General features: G+C 42.0%; 1 protein-coding gene across 5 annotated transcripts in view; it reads left to right on the top strand.

Annotated features, from left to right (window-relative positions):
- LOC125879298 (uncharacterized) overlaps positions 1 to 13,586 on the top strand; it is a 45,776-nt gene extending 32,190 nt beyond the window's left edge. For all 5 annotated transcript variants that reach the window (XM_049561124.1, XM_049561123.1, XM_049561126.1 and 2 more), the window contains 2 exons: positions 6,141 to 6,197; positions 7,625 to 13,586. In XM_049561124.1, the coding sequence (XP_049417081.1) occupies positions 6,141 to 6,197; positions 7,625 to 7,708 (141 nt within the window). In that variant the 3' untranslated portion in view covers positions 7,709 to 13,586. The remainder of the gene's footprint in view (positions 1 to 6,140; positions 6,198 to 7,624) is intronic.
- The last annotated feature ends 934 nt before the right edge of the window (positions 13,587 to 14,520 follow it).

Below are 14,520 nucleotides of genomic sequence, written 5' to 3'. Positions count from 1 at the left end.
CTACCTGTGCCGGCTTCATCAGAGCCTCCCGTAGTCTCCTCATGTCCTTCTCATGCTTACTGGGGGTCTTTGCTGCTGTTAAAAAGCCAGATCTGATCCACTGTGTCATTTCCACATGGATCGCTCCTACGACATAGGCAGAGTCTGTGTAGATGTTCACATTTTTCCCTTCTGACCATTCTAATGCTGCAATCATTGCTTGGAGTTCAGTCAATTGAGATGATTCTTTTCCTGTCACACTTTCTGTAATCACTTCCTCAAACCCTGTCTCTGTCTGTCTTACCACTGCATATGCTGCTTTGAGTCCCTCCGTTGGATGTCTAAAACAACATCCATCTGTGAATAATGTTTTTTTACACATAGGGCCTAAGTCTTTAGCTTGATGTTTTGCATGCACTGCCAAGGATATGTGAGGGGAGGTTTCCTCCGTCCCCTCATACCACTGCAATTGCTCTGAGGTCGGTTCAACAGCTGCAGCCACTCCCTCATTTCCCACCAGTATGCAGGTGGATGTTATCTCCTACATTTTCCCTTCTATCTCATTATAAAATGCCTGTTGATACAGCTCGTCGCCATTCCTGTCATAATAAAGAGTTACATGGAGGGGATCGGGAGGAGGCGTGTAGGGATTTAATGACTGAACCCAGGGACGCCACGACTGATTGAGAGTGCCAATGCCAGGCGTCTCCATGGTTTCTGGCTCGAGAAGACCCCAGTAGATATCAGCCCAATGTCCTTCAGCCGTGGGGGAGGTATCCGCTGATAACAACATTTGCAAGGAGGAATGCACAGTTGTTAACGAGCAGTTCACAGTGTAGCCATTTGGGAAGGTCACTATCAGCCCATCCGGGTGCAGAGTATGGAAGCTCCACACTTCAGCAGCACATCTCTCCCCAATAGATTCACAGGGCATGACAAAGGAGAAACACATCTGTGTGAAAATGTCTGTTCAGCCTGGAGTATGGTGGTAGTGAGTGGTTTGGTGAGCGGCAGATTTTGTGGTTGTCCCGAGAACCCAGTTAGTTCAACTGCTGAGGATGATATTTGGTGTTTAGACACAGGGAGATTCAAGGTGGCTCCACAAATAAAACACCCTCTACCGCCCTGACCCCCTCTTGGGCCGCCACGACCCCCACCCCTGCCTCCGAATCCTCCTGTACCTCCTCTCGAGCCACTCCAATGGGGAGGGCGAGGATCAACCCACCTTGGGGTTGGAAATAGATCTGGAGTGTGTATGGGGGAGGGCGGAGGCTGCTGAACCGTCTGATTGGTTGATTTTTTCTCTGCTTTTTTGCATCGTTGGTTTTACGACATGTATCTTCCAATTGGAGTTTCAACAGCTGAACCTGTGCTGACTCTGTACTGTCCTTCTCTGCCTTTCTCTGATGGCATTGTATATGACTTCATTAATCCTGTAAGCTTCACTGCTCTCTCCTCGTATTCTTCCACTGAGTCTGTGTCTGACCATATCTGTTCTCACTCATCGTCTGCTTCCTGTGTCAGTCTCTTTACATGTGCTAACCCCTGTCTTATTTCCCTAGTTACTTCCTGTTTATCTTTCTCATACTCCTCCTCATCCACCACATCTGCATTGATCACTCCCTCCTTAATCACCAGCAAAGGCATTTGCCTGTTGCTCCCCAAGTATGGTGGTGGAGATGGGGCTGTGGGTGTCTGAGGTAGCTCGGGATACAATCTATTATGGGTGGGCTCTGGTGGTGTCGGCGCAGGAACTGGCGCAGGAGTTGGCGGAGTTTGTTTGTCTCTGGTTTTTTTTTTTTTTTGTGAGTCTTATCAGTGTGTTTCCAATAAGTCATGGCAGTAACTGCCATCTGATGGAGCAAGGCGCGTTTACGTTCCTTCTCCTCCTTCTGGTTTTTTCCATTGTCTTTTTATGAGTTTTGGTTTATTCTCCTTTTTTTGTATGTTCTTCCAAATCATCTCTCGCCTTTACCTCTGCAGCCAGCAATTTCTTTGTAACATTTACTGCCTCCTCATCACCAGGAAGCTCATTTTGGGCCTGTAATGCCTTCCATAAATCATCAAACTCCTTTCCTACAGCCTGTCTCTGCTTATCTATTACTCCTGACAATAACTGTTTCCTAATCTCCCCGCACTGTGTTTTTCTAGGATGGGAGGACACCCACCCTGCTCACGATAGTCCCTGTCAAATTCACCGTCCATGATGTCTCTCTGTCCCTCCTCTGTTCTTACTTATTTCACTCAGAGGGTACTACTCGTCACGATGTTACAAAGCTTCACACAATTACAACAATATACACAATACTCAGCGCCACGTGACCGCTCTGCAGCGCAGTCCGCATGGACTTATTTTCCCCTTTCTACCGTTGTGATTTCGCCGCTTAAGTTCCACCAAATGCAGGCCCACACACCCAAGCTTCCACACCACTCTCCTAGGAGGGTGCGGGGTGCCTATGGCTCGGTGGCAAATGGCTTCTATCTTAAGGCGAAATTACACAACTTCCTCTTTTTCTTCCCCACAGAACGCGACCACCGCTCAGGCACGAAAAGAGTTGGAATTCGAGTCACCTCTAATAGACTCTACACAACTCTTCCGCCCCGTAAAAATAGCTGGTTGTCGGTAAGCCACCCACAAAACAATAACCCCTTAAAAGACTTATTTATTTACACTCCCAATATCAGGGTGGTTCTGCGGACCATTGAATAGATGTCTCAACATGAGCGATAGTATTCAGTGTTAGGGATCACATGGAAAACGCTCCTGCCCGCAGAACTCTGTAACCTCTTTTTTGTGTTGTAACAATCTACACAAAGGTCTTTCAACCTCAGACAACCCGTGTCTTCAGACTATATTCTCAGCTGTCCAAGGGGCAACCTTATGGGTTCCCCCCCGAGCTTATCAACCTCAGGACACTCGTCTTTTTCTTTTTTAGAGACTAGATGGAAAACCTAGTCTCAGGGCTTTTCACCCGACTATGTTTCATATTTAGGAGTCAAATTTATGATTTGCTCCAGGGCCTTTCACCCTGTCCTGTCGAGGTGTTGACTATGTTTCGTATTTAGGAGTCAAATTTATGATTTGCTCCAGGGCCTTTCACCCTGCCCCGGGCATTTCACTTTTGTTTTGTTTTAATTTTATTCCTTTACGTTTTAGACTAGGAGACTGTAGTAAAATGACAACACAATCTTTTAGCATTTCCAATTGCAGAACTTCGATAAAACAGGCGTCTGCTTACCTTTTTCTCAGGCCAGCCAAGTGTTGTCACGATACTGTCGTCCTCCACTGAATAATCTTTATTCCATCACTTCTCCGTCTTCATCACGTCGGGGTCACCAAATTGTTGGACTAAGAGTCTCATCCTACTCTCTAATGTGCTATGTGTGAGCTCAGTCCTCGTGTTCTTTAATGAAGCAATAGGAGAAGATATTCGGTCTCAGTTAATGTAGTTTATTAAGCAGTAAAGGAATAAAATTACAGAGCTCTGGGTCTCAACTTTACGTCCCTGACGAACAACAAAGGTGTGTCAGTTCACAAAGTCTGACCTCCTGTCCTTTCCCTGACCCAGTATATTTGAGCGTAACAGAGTGTCATTGTGCACGCAAGGCGTTGTCCTCTTCTCATTGGCAGTTCCACTTCCTCCTTCACCACACCACGCCCCTGCCTCGTGTTAATCTGACTCCTTCCCGCTGGCGGTGGGGGCGTGGTTCCTGTTTTGAAAGACAAGAGAACAACACAACTCCCTACACGTGCTGTACCTTACTATCTGTACATCACTTTCTATTCTTACTACCATATATGAAACTAATTATCTAAGCATTGCGATATGTGCTCCTCAGACTTCATGTCTCTTCCTCTCCTGTACTTCTCCACTTCTGCAAAGCAAACACATTCAGATCAGCTGAAATCATCTCAGTATTCTCATTGTTCACACATCTAAAACTTATATAGTGAAACACAACTGATAGTAAAACACATAAAATCATTCTATTCCCAACACTTACCTTAGAACAGATGTAGACATCATTGTTAATCTTATTCACGTTGAGTTGATGTTGTGGTCTAACGTTACCACACAACTTTATCCAAAGGAGACACTTTTCTCGGTTGAGATGTGGTTTAAAGTGTAAAAAATACACCTGGTCGCCCAGCCTCTCAGGATACCTTGTGTCAGAGTTGCATGTACCCCATGCACACCGTTTGACCATTTTTAAACTTCAAATCTCAGAAAAAGCTCATAAAACCCAACAAACTGACTTTCTGTAATGCATTTCAATGGACGTCCAGGCAGAGAATGTCCCAGTGTATGGGAATGGCTATACACACTGTGATTGGCTCACTGCGTTTGAGGGCGGGACTTAGCCATAGGTCAATTAACCTGTATGTCTTTGGACTGTGGGAGGAAGCTGGAGCACCTGGAGGAAACCCACGTTGACACGGGGAGAACATGCAGAATGCATTTTTTCACGTCTATTCATTCTGTTTAAACCCAGTAATTCTGCACAGTTGCAAGATTAGGCTACACTAATAATGTTAGTATTATAGGAGGTAAGTTTAAGTTAATTTTGCTTTTCATAGCCTGACACCCATTTATTGCTAATTAACCAGTTAATTTTTAAGAAAAATTAGGCAAAATGGCGTGAAATACAGGAGGCCATTTGTTTTAGTCCATCGCTCCATTGGCTCAGTGAGCTTTAGAGCCACATTTCAAAGCCTTGTCCATTTAGTCCACTGCCCACCTTTTAGTCTCCACCGTTTAGCTAACGTTAGCCTTGGCTGCTCTGCCTCGTGCATCAGCTGAATCAGATGGGAGCTAGCAAGTGGCACTACTCATTCAGATATTACTGCTGGTAACGCCGGCCTTGCAAAACCATGCTAGCCACCCTCCGATCTCCCCCCAGGTAGCTGAGTCTTCATTCCGTTAGCAGTGTTAACAATGTTAGCATCACTAGCTGTGCAGATGCTGCTAGCGGCACTAATAGAGCTAACAGTAATGACATAGTTAATAATACTGAAGGAGGGCAGCGTTGCCAGGTGAGAAATGTAGGATTATCGTACCAGAGACTCAAAATTATCGTATTTCAAGGGAAATTATCATACATCCATCATAAAAATAACAATCCTACTGATGCGCTACAGGCAAATATAGTCACTCTAGTTTTTACTTTTTTGGTTTACTTTTTTTCCATTTCCTTGCTTCTATTTTTCCTCTCCTTCTTCTTCTGTTTTGAATCTCATTCTTGCTCGACTTCCTGACGGGTCCTAGCGCCTCGTGGGGCGGGTACAGCTGACCATTCAGCCAATCGTGCTCATTGTTCAGAGACAAACCTCACCCGTATCTCACGCTAAGCAAAGTGTGATTGGCTGGAAACATGTCACATGGGAACAGATGCCTTCAGGGCTCACAAAAAACTCCAGCACACTGATTACAACTGCACATTCATGAAATGGTCAAATCATCGTACATTTGGCCTTTTTTGGGATTACTGATCGTACATCGTACAGAGGGCCAAATTATTGTACAAATACAATAATTATCGTACACCTGGCAACGCTGAAGGGGGGTTGTGGCTTAAAATTGAGCCATTTACTGACTGAGTGTCCTGGGGAGAGATCGAAGGGTGGGCAGAATGTTTCCACAGCAACACTTTGAGTCAGGGCGGCATTAAATTATTAGCGGTAAATGCCAAATGAGCGGTGCCGATAGCTAGCTCCTACCAGACCTGGTTCGTGCACAGTAACGTTAACTCACTGTATTTCAGACATCACGATATTCCTGACGCTTGACCTTTCGACGTAAATTAGTTAATTAAATACTTCCAGATCACAATCATTTTTCCTCCTTTTTATCTTTAACCTTGACCCATGCTGCACCCTCCCACCAAGTTCAAGGAAATCGGGACAGCAAACACAACCACAAAACACAACCTCCATGGCAAAGGTTAACACGACTCCATTTTAGGGCAGCACTAGAAACAGTCAACCGTTTGTTCCGAAAGAAGTAAAGCTAGTGATGTAATCCAAACTTGGTTTTGTTTTAGGGATTTGAACCCACAACCATTCAGCTACTGCTGCTAGCTTTAACAACATGTCACCTGTAATGAAACACGTTCATCAGACTTCAATTGATGTTTATGTTCGACACTTTCCTCTCTTTCAGTCAGAAACACCGCCGTCATCTGCAAACAGGGAGGAAGAGAACATCCACCTCATGACGGTAATTTTGAGTTTGATACCATTATATCTAAAACACTGTAAAACGACTTTTAAACACAACAATAGGGCCTTTGGATGATATTTTTATTTTCATACACAGACGTGACAGAGGCTTTTAAATGTGTTATACACACTTAAACATCCAGTAGACATCAGCATGAACATCTCTTAGGAGATTTTATTTATTTTTTTTGGCTGTTATCTGTCTGTCTGTCTGTCTGTCTGTCTGTCTGGGTCTGTAGCTGCTAGATGGACCTATCTGTCTGGACTTATCTCTGGCCTGGAAGGAGGCGTTCAGGAGATTTGTCTGAGCTTGTTTGTGTTTTGTATGGACGGGTTGATGAAAGTATATTTGCAGCTGAAAATCCAAGTACACCACGAGTTGTGGCTGCAGAGCTGGATGTTATATCTCAGCAGGTTTGGCCTCAAGAGCAACTCTTTCACATCGAGTCCTTAGATTAAGTGTTAATCATCTCAGAAATATTCCTAACTGCAGGTTGAACTTTTGAATCTTTTTGAATCCTTTGACATTTACTATAGACTCTATATGGAAGTGAGTGGAGCGAACCCTAATGCTAGCTGCTAGTTTGGTTGGCACAGTCCATTTACAACAATCTTACAGTTACTGATAGTGCATTGGATGTGCTGAATGTGCATATTAAGGCAGGACAGGAGGAGGTGCACATTAATAATCCTCCAGGACTGTAACATGCTCATGTTTAACCCAAACAATGTGTCATGTGACTGCAGTTGCTTCACATCCAGGTCGCAACACCTTCTCACCACAAACCAACCGCACCAGAGTTCCTTTGGAACCGGACTGAGACCACCTCTTCAAGAAGGTCTCGGTCCGGTTGTTTTGGTGCACACCTGAGTGTGATTGCTGTGTTCACACCTGCACAATGAACCGCACTGAGGGGGCAAACGGACTTGAGTTTGACTGAATTGAACCAAACAGAGCAGGTGTGAAAAGTGCCTTCAGCACATCCAATGCATCAAAACATTGTTTTCTAGTTGGAGCCGCGTTTGCCTCGTTTTCAAACTGTATGCTTTGACTAAAATGAACAATGACAGCAATATAGTCCACGATGAGCAGCGCTAAAATCAACCTGCGTAGTTGTCCCTCCATTGTGACATTAGAAAGTGTCACATTCATCTTGCAAGTGTACTCTTCTTCAGCGTTTGCTTTACTTCCTGGATTTTTCCCACATGGAAATTCTGACCAATCAAGAGCAGCTTTCTCACACAAGGCATTTGATCTGGTCCTCTTGTAAATGCTGCCGTGAGAACACCAACCAACTCTAGGCAATTATACAACTTTGGGACAACATGAGTCCCTGATTCAGACCAAAGGAGACGACTCTAGGGCTGACAGCAGCCTTATTGTCAATGGACAAGCTCTGATCTCTCTCTCTGTTTGTCTCACAGCCTCAGGACTGTCAGTCCATCGTCACACATTCTGCTAATAGAGACAGTCATTGCTGTGCTGCTGGGGAGGAAAAGCACCTTTAAGGACCCTGCTCACAACATGGCTGCTGTACATATGTTTTTGATGCAGCACAGCTGTGGGATGTAAGTATGTGGGTGCCAGAAGGACCAGCTCTACACTCCTTGTAAAAGGACTGAAGGGGTGATTAATGGCGGTTGCCAAAAACCCAGAGTGAGAGTGAACAAGCTGCAGCATGCCAGTCCTCTCAGCTGCTCTTCAGTCTCTAATCAAGATGGAGTATTGCCCCGGCAGCAAGTCAAAGGGAAATGAAGTGCAACAGGAATGTATGGAGTCACACTGACTGAGCTACTTGTTGTGACTAACTCCTGAAGAATTTGAGTCTCTCCTGTGACAAGTTTGTTTCTTTGCCATGCTTGCTTTCACTGACTAAACAGAGACACAGAGGCAGTTCCAGCAGAGAGACTTTAAATACAGGAGTTTGTCTTCCACGGACAACAAAGAGGGCATTAGGGTAAAACACTTAAATGAAATATTTAATGTCAAACCCAAATGGTCTAATTAGTATTATGAAGCTGTCCTCCTCCAAAAGAGATCTACACAGGTCTTTGTACAGCTTATTATAACTTATATTTATATTCATTGTTAGGGCGACAACCTCCAGTGGCTGTAGTAATAATGACGGGAACAAAGGATACCCTCGCCTGCTGGCGAGCCATGTTAAAGTGCGAAAACATACCGCCCACTCCACTGGTTAGCTAACGTTAGCCACCCAGGTTGGATGGGAGCTAGCTAGCAGTGTCATTCATTTGGCTATTACTGCATGGTGGCACTCTCCAGTTCCCCCCACCGAGGTCGCCCCAGTTAATAGACAGCTATATTAGCAACATGAGCTGTGTTGACACTGCTAACAGTGCTAACAGCAGCTAACAAAGCTAAAGGGGGTTTGCAGCTTAAAATTGAGCTGCTTACTCACTGGGGCGACCTCAGTTGAGACCAGAGGGTGGGCACAATGTTTCCACAGCAATGCTGTTAGCCTTAGCTGCTCTGCACTGCACACTACCTGGGTCTGGTGGGAGCTAGCTAGCAGTGCTGCTCATTCACGATTACCACTGGTAACGCTGTTCGAGTGGCCGGACAGCATTGCTGCAGAAACATGGTGGCCACCTTCCAATTTCCCTCCAGGTAACTTCTGTTAGTAAGTGGTTTCATTTTGAACTGCAAACTCTTAGCATTGTTAGCTCCGTTAGCAGTGTTAGCATGGCTAGAGGTACTTATCATTATTCACAGCTCATTATTCACAGGTGCAACCAGAGGTGAGAATGGAAGGCAGACAAAATATTTCCACAGTAACGATTTTGGGATGGGGCAGGATTAGAAGCGATAATAGCTGAATGATGAGCGGCACTGCTAGGTAGCTTCCACCAGATGTGGTTGGTATGCAGTGCAGTAAACTGAAGAGTAGCAAAATTAACCTATAAACTGACATGTGTAACCAGGCAAAAATATTCTTTGTGGTTAACGGATTAACGGTTAATTGTTAACATCTCTAATTGTGATGCAAATTTTTGCCTTGCGTTACTCGTCCATACGGCCGCTGGAGTGTTTTCTGGAGTATTTTGCAACTGGTGAATATTTACCCTCAACAACTTAGCTAACGGTTGTGCTAACTAACAGGGGAAGGCAGATAATGCTAACTTGCTAACTTGGTTCATAGGAGAAATCAATTGATGTGAACACAGCCAAAGATCAACTTAAATTAACGATACTCCAGGCATACTCCGCAAAACAGCTTTCACAAATATATTCAGAACTTATCATGTAGACGTACGGCTTCAAAACAAGTTTGTCCTCTGTTTTTTATTCTCTGTAATGTCAGGAGAATCTCTGCCAGATCTCAATGCTGATAGGCTTTCGTGACTCAGCGTCACACAAATTTCTCACACGCAGTTGTATTTCAACATGCGTTACGTCATTCCTGTTTTGAGTGCACGTGCAAATTTGTGCCTATTCATGTGTTGAATTGATTTTGTATGTCAGGCATGTCCATTGTCTGGCCTTTGGCTTGACTTTCAGTTATACTATATGCCACCACACCTTATTGTTTGATTAACCAGTATTGGTTAAGTAAACATTATCACTTTGCATTTTCTCTGTCATCAATCAATAGCAGGACTATGATACAGTTAGTAGACATGCATCAAGTAGGAACTGGGTTGGAGGACTTGTCGGTAAAGTTTTCACAGCTGTGTACAGCTGTTTAGTTGCTTCAACACTCGTAAAATGTGATGCCTGTTAAACTACTGGAGTTATGTGTTTGTTATGACACATGATAAAACTATGATGTGACAAAGAGGCAACACTGGCAGCACCAACCAGGACAGGCAAGACCTGACCCCCCCCCCCCCCCACACACACACACACACACACACACACAACCTGACTGGCCCGTCTGTATCTGACAGTATAGAGGGAGTCTATCAATGTGATAATAAAAAGTGTGCACGTCAAGTAAACTGCATGTGTTGTGAACAAAACAAACATCTGAGGCTTCTTAAAATTTTTAAATACCTAAGTTTTAGTTTCAGTTTTTTACTCAGTCATTTGCAGCTTTTTTGTAGCAAGTTGTTAAATGTGGGTTAGAAAGATGTTCATTTCTGTAGCAGCTGTGACAAAGATCAGCAGATGAAGCTCTCCCAAAGTAGCTCTGGTATATTTTGGTAGCTCAGTTTGTTTTTTTCTGTTCTGCTAAAATGCTCTTCTGCTAAAAGCCAATTCCACAGCTTCAAAACCAGTTTTTCATAAGCTATGAAAACATACAGATGTGAAAATGTATTTAAAACAATATTTTAGCTGCAGAGGTTCTCCCCACGTCAAGCTACATATATAGAAATGCAAGAGTCTGTATTTAATATTGTAAATAGAGGATTCAGAAATGCATGCAGTACAGTCTGCTGACATGTTACAAACGGCTCTCAAACACATGCAGTCTAATATGAATTATGTACGTAACAACATGTTGTGCCTTCTAAGAGCATTTCAGTGCCTAATCAGTCAGTTAATACCATAAAAATAACATTTCATAATCACAACATTATTTCATTTGTGTGAAGCCCATCTCATTATATTTGAATAATTTCAAACTTAGTCCTGCACTGCTTCTCTGCTGCTTTGTACAGCGTTTGTTCCATCCATGTTTGACTGCTCTGCGAGTCTGATGCTTTGCTTGTATATATTTTTTATTTATGGTGCTTTAAAAAGAGTATTGTCACAATATGTGTGTGTGTATGATTGTGTTTTTATACACGTAGCTAGGAATAATGTACCTGTACAAACTGCCTAGTGTTGAATAATAATGTCCAGACTGAAGTGTGAGGAAGGTGAGGCTGAACTGCCCTGGAGGCAGAATTAATCTCATTGGTTGAGATGAATCTCAGTGGGTGGAGCCTACAGGTAATGAGTAACGTCACAAATTACTGATATAATTACTTTTTTTTCTGATTTTTTTTTTTTTTTGTGGCCTTTTGCCTTTATTTAATCGGACAAATATAGCGCGTAAAGGGCAGAGAGGGGGGATGATGTGCTGAACCTGCAGCCGCTGTAGCAAGGACACATCCCCCACATATGGGGCGCCCACTCCACTAGATGAGCCAACTGGGGACCCAGAATTACTTTATTTAAAAGTCACTTACATAAAAGTGTAAACAGACTTTTCAGCTTCTCCCTCTCTGGTGTTTCCAAGTGGTTTCAGTGTTAGCCCATTCGCAAAGACAACCTTTTTCCCTCAGAGTTGAGCAAATAATCTGACTAATATCTGGCTTTCAATTAAAATATCAACAGTCACCTTTAAGAATGCCCAGATTGGGACGCTTCGCAATTCATCATTTTGTGCTCTTACTTTTGTTTAAGCAAAAGTGCAATTTGCTTAGTGTACTTGCCAAAAACCCGCTTTTAAGCTTTAAAAAGCTTTTATTTTTTAAGTTTTAATAGTTTTTCAGGTGAGAAAGTAACATTTATGTAAAACGTTGATTAGTAGCCTGGGCTATTATTTGCTTAAATCACCTAAATCAACAGGCCTATATTTGGGACAGGCCTTTAGTTCCTTTTATGCAAAAACTGTCAGCAAAGATCAGGAAATACAATCGAATTGTTTATTAACACCAGTGAATATTGCATAAAAATTTGGCACCAGAAAATATATCAGCTATGAATCATTTATTTGGTCCAGCGCATCCGAGAAAGAGAGACCTGGTGGTTACGGGACCTGGTGGACCGACACAACACTACTTTATCCTATTAAAACAACGGACTAAAGGAATAGAAATATCTCACAGGTAATCAAGGAATGGACACATTATTTGAGGTAGCCAACAACCCAGTTTTATACAACCAAAGTTCTATAAAAAAAAAAATGAACTGCTTAGCAACCAGACAAGGCCTCTGATTGAGACAGGCCTTTATTTGTCTAAATGTGTAGCCGTACCAGGCTTGTAAAAGGGACTGGGCGTTTAATTGGGACCAGGCTTTTAATTTAAGTTTTACAGTAGAGTCTGGATACGTGAGCAGACTATCCAAATAACGTCTATTAGGAAATTTGCGCTGATGTTTTCAAAGCTGCTGGCTGTGTGAGACCAGCTGGTTGGCATAATGTTACAAAAGAATATCAACATTGTTTTTATCAATACTCTCACCACCAGCAAAAAAAAAAAAAAAAAAGTTTGAATTTTAATAGAGATGATGGTGATGCTGTAAAGCTAGTCACTATAACTAATGTAAAAGCAGGCTTTGCTATTGCTAGTGAGGTGGCTAGCTGCGCCAAAGTCGTGTTAGTGTTTAGCAACAAGCTAACGTGAGCTACAGTGAGCTGTATGGAGGCAGTAACAGTAGTGTGTAACGCTTCTACTTGAAACCACAGATTTCTATGGCAAAGAAATTGGAAAATTGAAAAATTTAATTAAATTAGCACCCAGCAATTGGGTTGTTAGCTCAGTCTGTGGACAGTGAGTGCCATTAGCATTCGTGTCAAGAGATTTTGCTTTGGTTCCTTGTAGCGGAGACATCTACAGAGACAATCCAGAGCAATTGAAAGAGTCCTTTTATGTAACTTCAGGCCATTTTTGCATTTCTTTGTACAGATGGCAGACGGATGTGGTACCGTCAAATCATCTGATCGCAGCAGTATAGCTGCTGAATGTTCCCAGATTCATTGTTTACAACGCCAAACTAGCGCAGCAAGCGTTAAACCTAAAGAACAACAACAACAATGGGCAGGGCAGCATAAGGTGAATACGGGAATGGCAAAAAAAACAACAACAACAACAAGAGGGGGAAAATATTGTCGCCCTAATATCAACCACAACAAACAAAACTGGAACTAAATTTCACGTTGCTGGATTTTCAACACGGCATCTTCAATGACGTCACGTACGTTAAACAAATGTCAGAACGAAGCAACCAAAGTTGTCATGGAATAGACGAGCAAACTTATTGCACAACGATGTGGGCTTTCTAACACACTGTGACCTTTTGGTAACTGTGGAGAGCTACCAATAGTTAATACGAAAAAGCAAAGCGCAGTCCTCTTCCTGTTTTAGTCGCACAATGGTTGGCACACAGTGACAACGAGGCTTATAGGAATGCAATTTAAATGCCAGTGATGTCATTGTTTTACAGCCATTACACTGCGCAGTCAACATGTACTTCATAATGACAAGTTAAAGTAAAGTTGTCCTGTTATCTTCCTCTCTGAGCCTCCATCCACTGAGGTTTACTTCCTCCCTTGTAGTTGTTCCAAGAGGCCAGCCCTGCTTATCAGCAGTCATGTTATTGGTTTATGTTTGGGAAAGGAAGACTGTAAAATATTTATCATGTTGGCACATATTTCAGTTATAAAATAATGTGTGCTGCATTATGATGTGAATAATAAACAGAACATCTGAACTATGTCTGGTCTCTGCTCGTGTCATTGAACTTTGAAATGTGTTCTTACCGATACACACTATGGAGAATTGTTATGTACGGAAACATACTGCTGCCACGCTAGAAAAAAAACAACATGAGGTAATAACATAAATGTTTGTTGTTAAAATAAAATGTTTTTTATGTTCAAGATATTTTCAAGTTATAACGAGAAACTTTTATTGGTATAACAATTACTATGTATCTTGTTATATAACATGAAATCATTTACTGTTGTTACGAGAAACGTTGCAAGTTGTAATATGATCACTTATGTTGTTATAACATAAACATTTTGCGTTATAATGATAATTGTTATAATGTATAAGGTTTCATGTTAAACTGTGATCACTTACATTGTTATTATGTGAAACGTTTCATCTTATAATGTGATCACATACTGATTTAACGTGAGATGTTTCACATTACAAAGTGAAATAATTTATTGTTATGTCAAGAACATCAAATGTTTTATGATATAACAATAATTTATTGTTGCATTGTAAAATGTTTCACGTTATAACATCATCACTTATTTTGTTATGACGTGAAACATTTCGGATTACAATGTGATAATTTATTGTTGTAACAAAGTGTTTCAGGTTATAATGTGATCACTTAATGTTTTACGTTATAATGATTATTGTTATGACGTGAAACATTTCACATTACGTGATAATTTATTGTAACATGAAATGTTTCATGTTACAATGTGAAATAATTTATGATTATAAAATATTTCACGTTATAACATGATCACTTATATTTTTATGACGTGAAACATTTCATGAAACATGGAACATTTTATGTTATAACATGATCAGTTAAAGGGCCAGTGTGTAAAATGGGTTGAAAACAGTGACATCAGTGGTCACGGCAGCCTCGTAGGGACAAAAAGCCTTGTGCACAAGTTTTTCAG

The sequence above is a fragment of the Epinephelus fuscoguttatus genome, linkage group LG19 (genome assembly GCF_011397635.1).
Source record: "Epinephelus fuscoguttatus linkage group LG19, E.fuscoguttatus.final_Chr_v1".
Taxonomy (NCBI): domain Eukaryota; kingdom Metazoa; phylum Chordata; class Actinopteri; order Perciformes; family Serranidae; genus Epinephelus; species Epinephelus fuscoguttatus.
The sequence above is the reverse complement of the archived record's forward strand: the minus strand, read 5'-3'. Positions and strand labels throughout refer to the sequence as shown.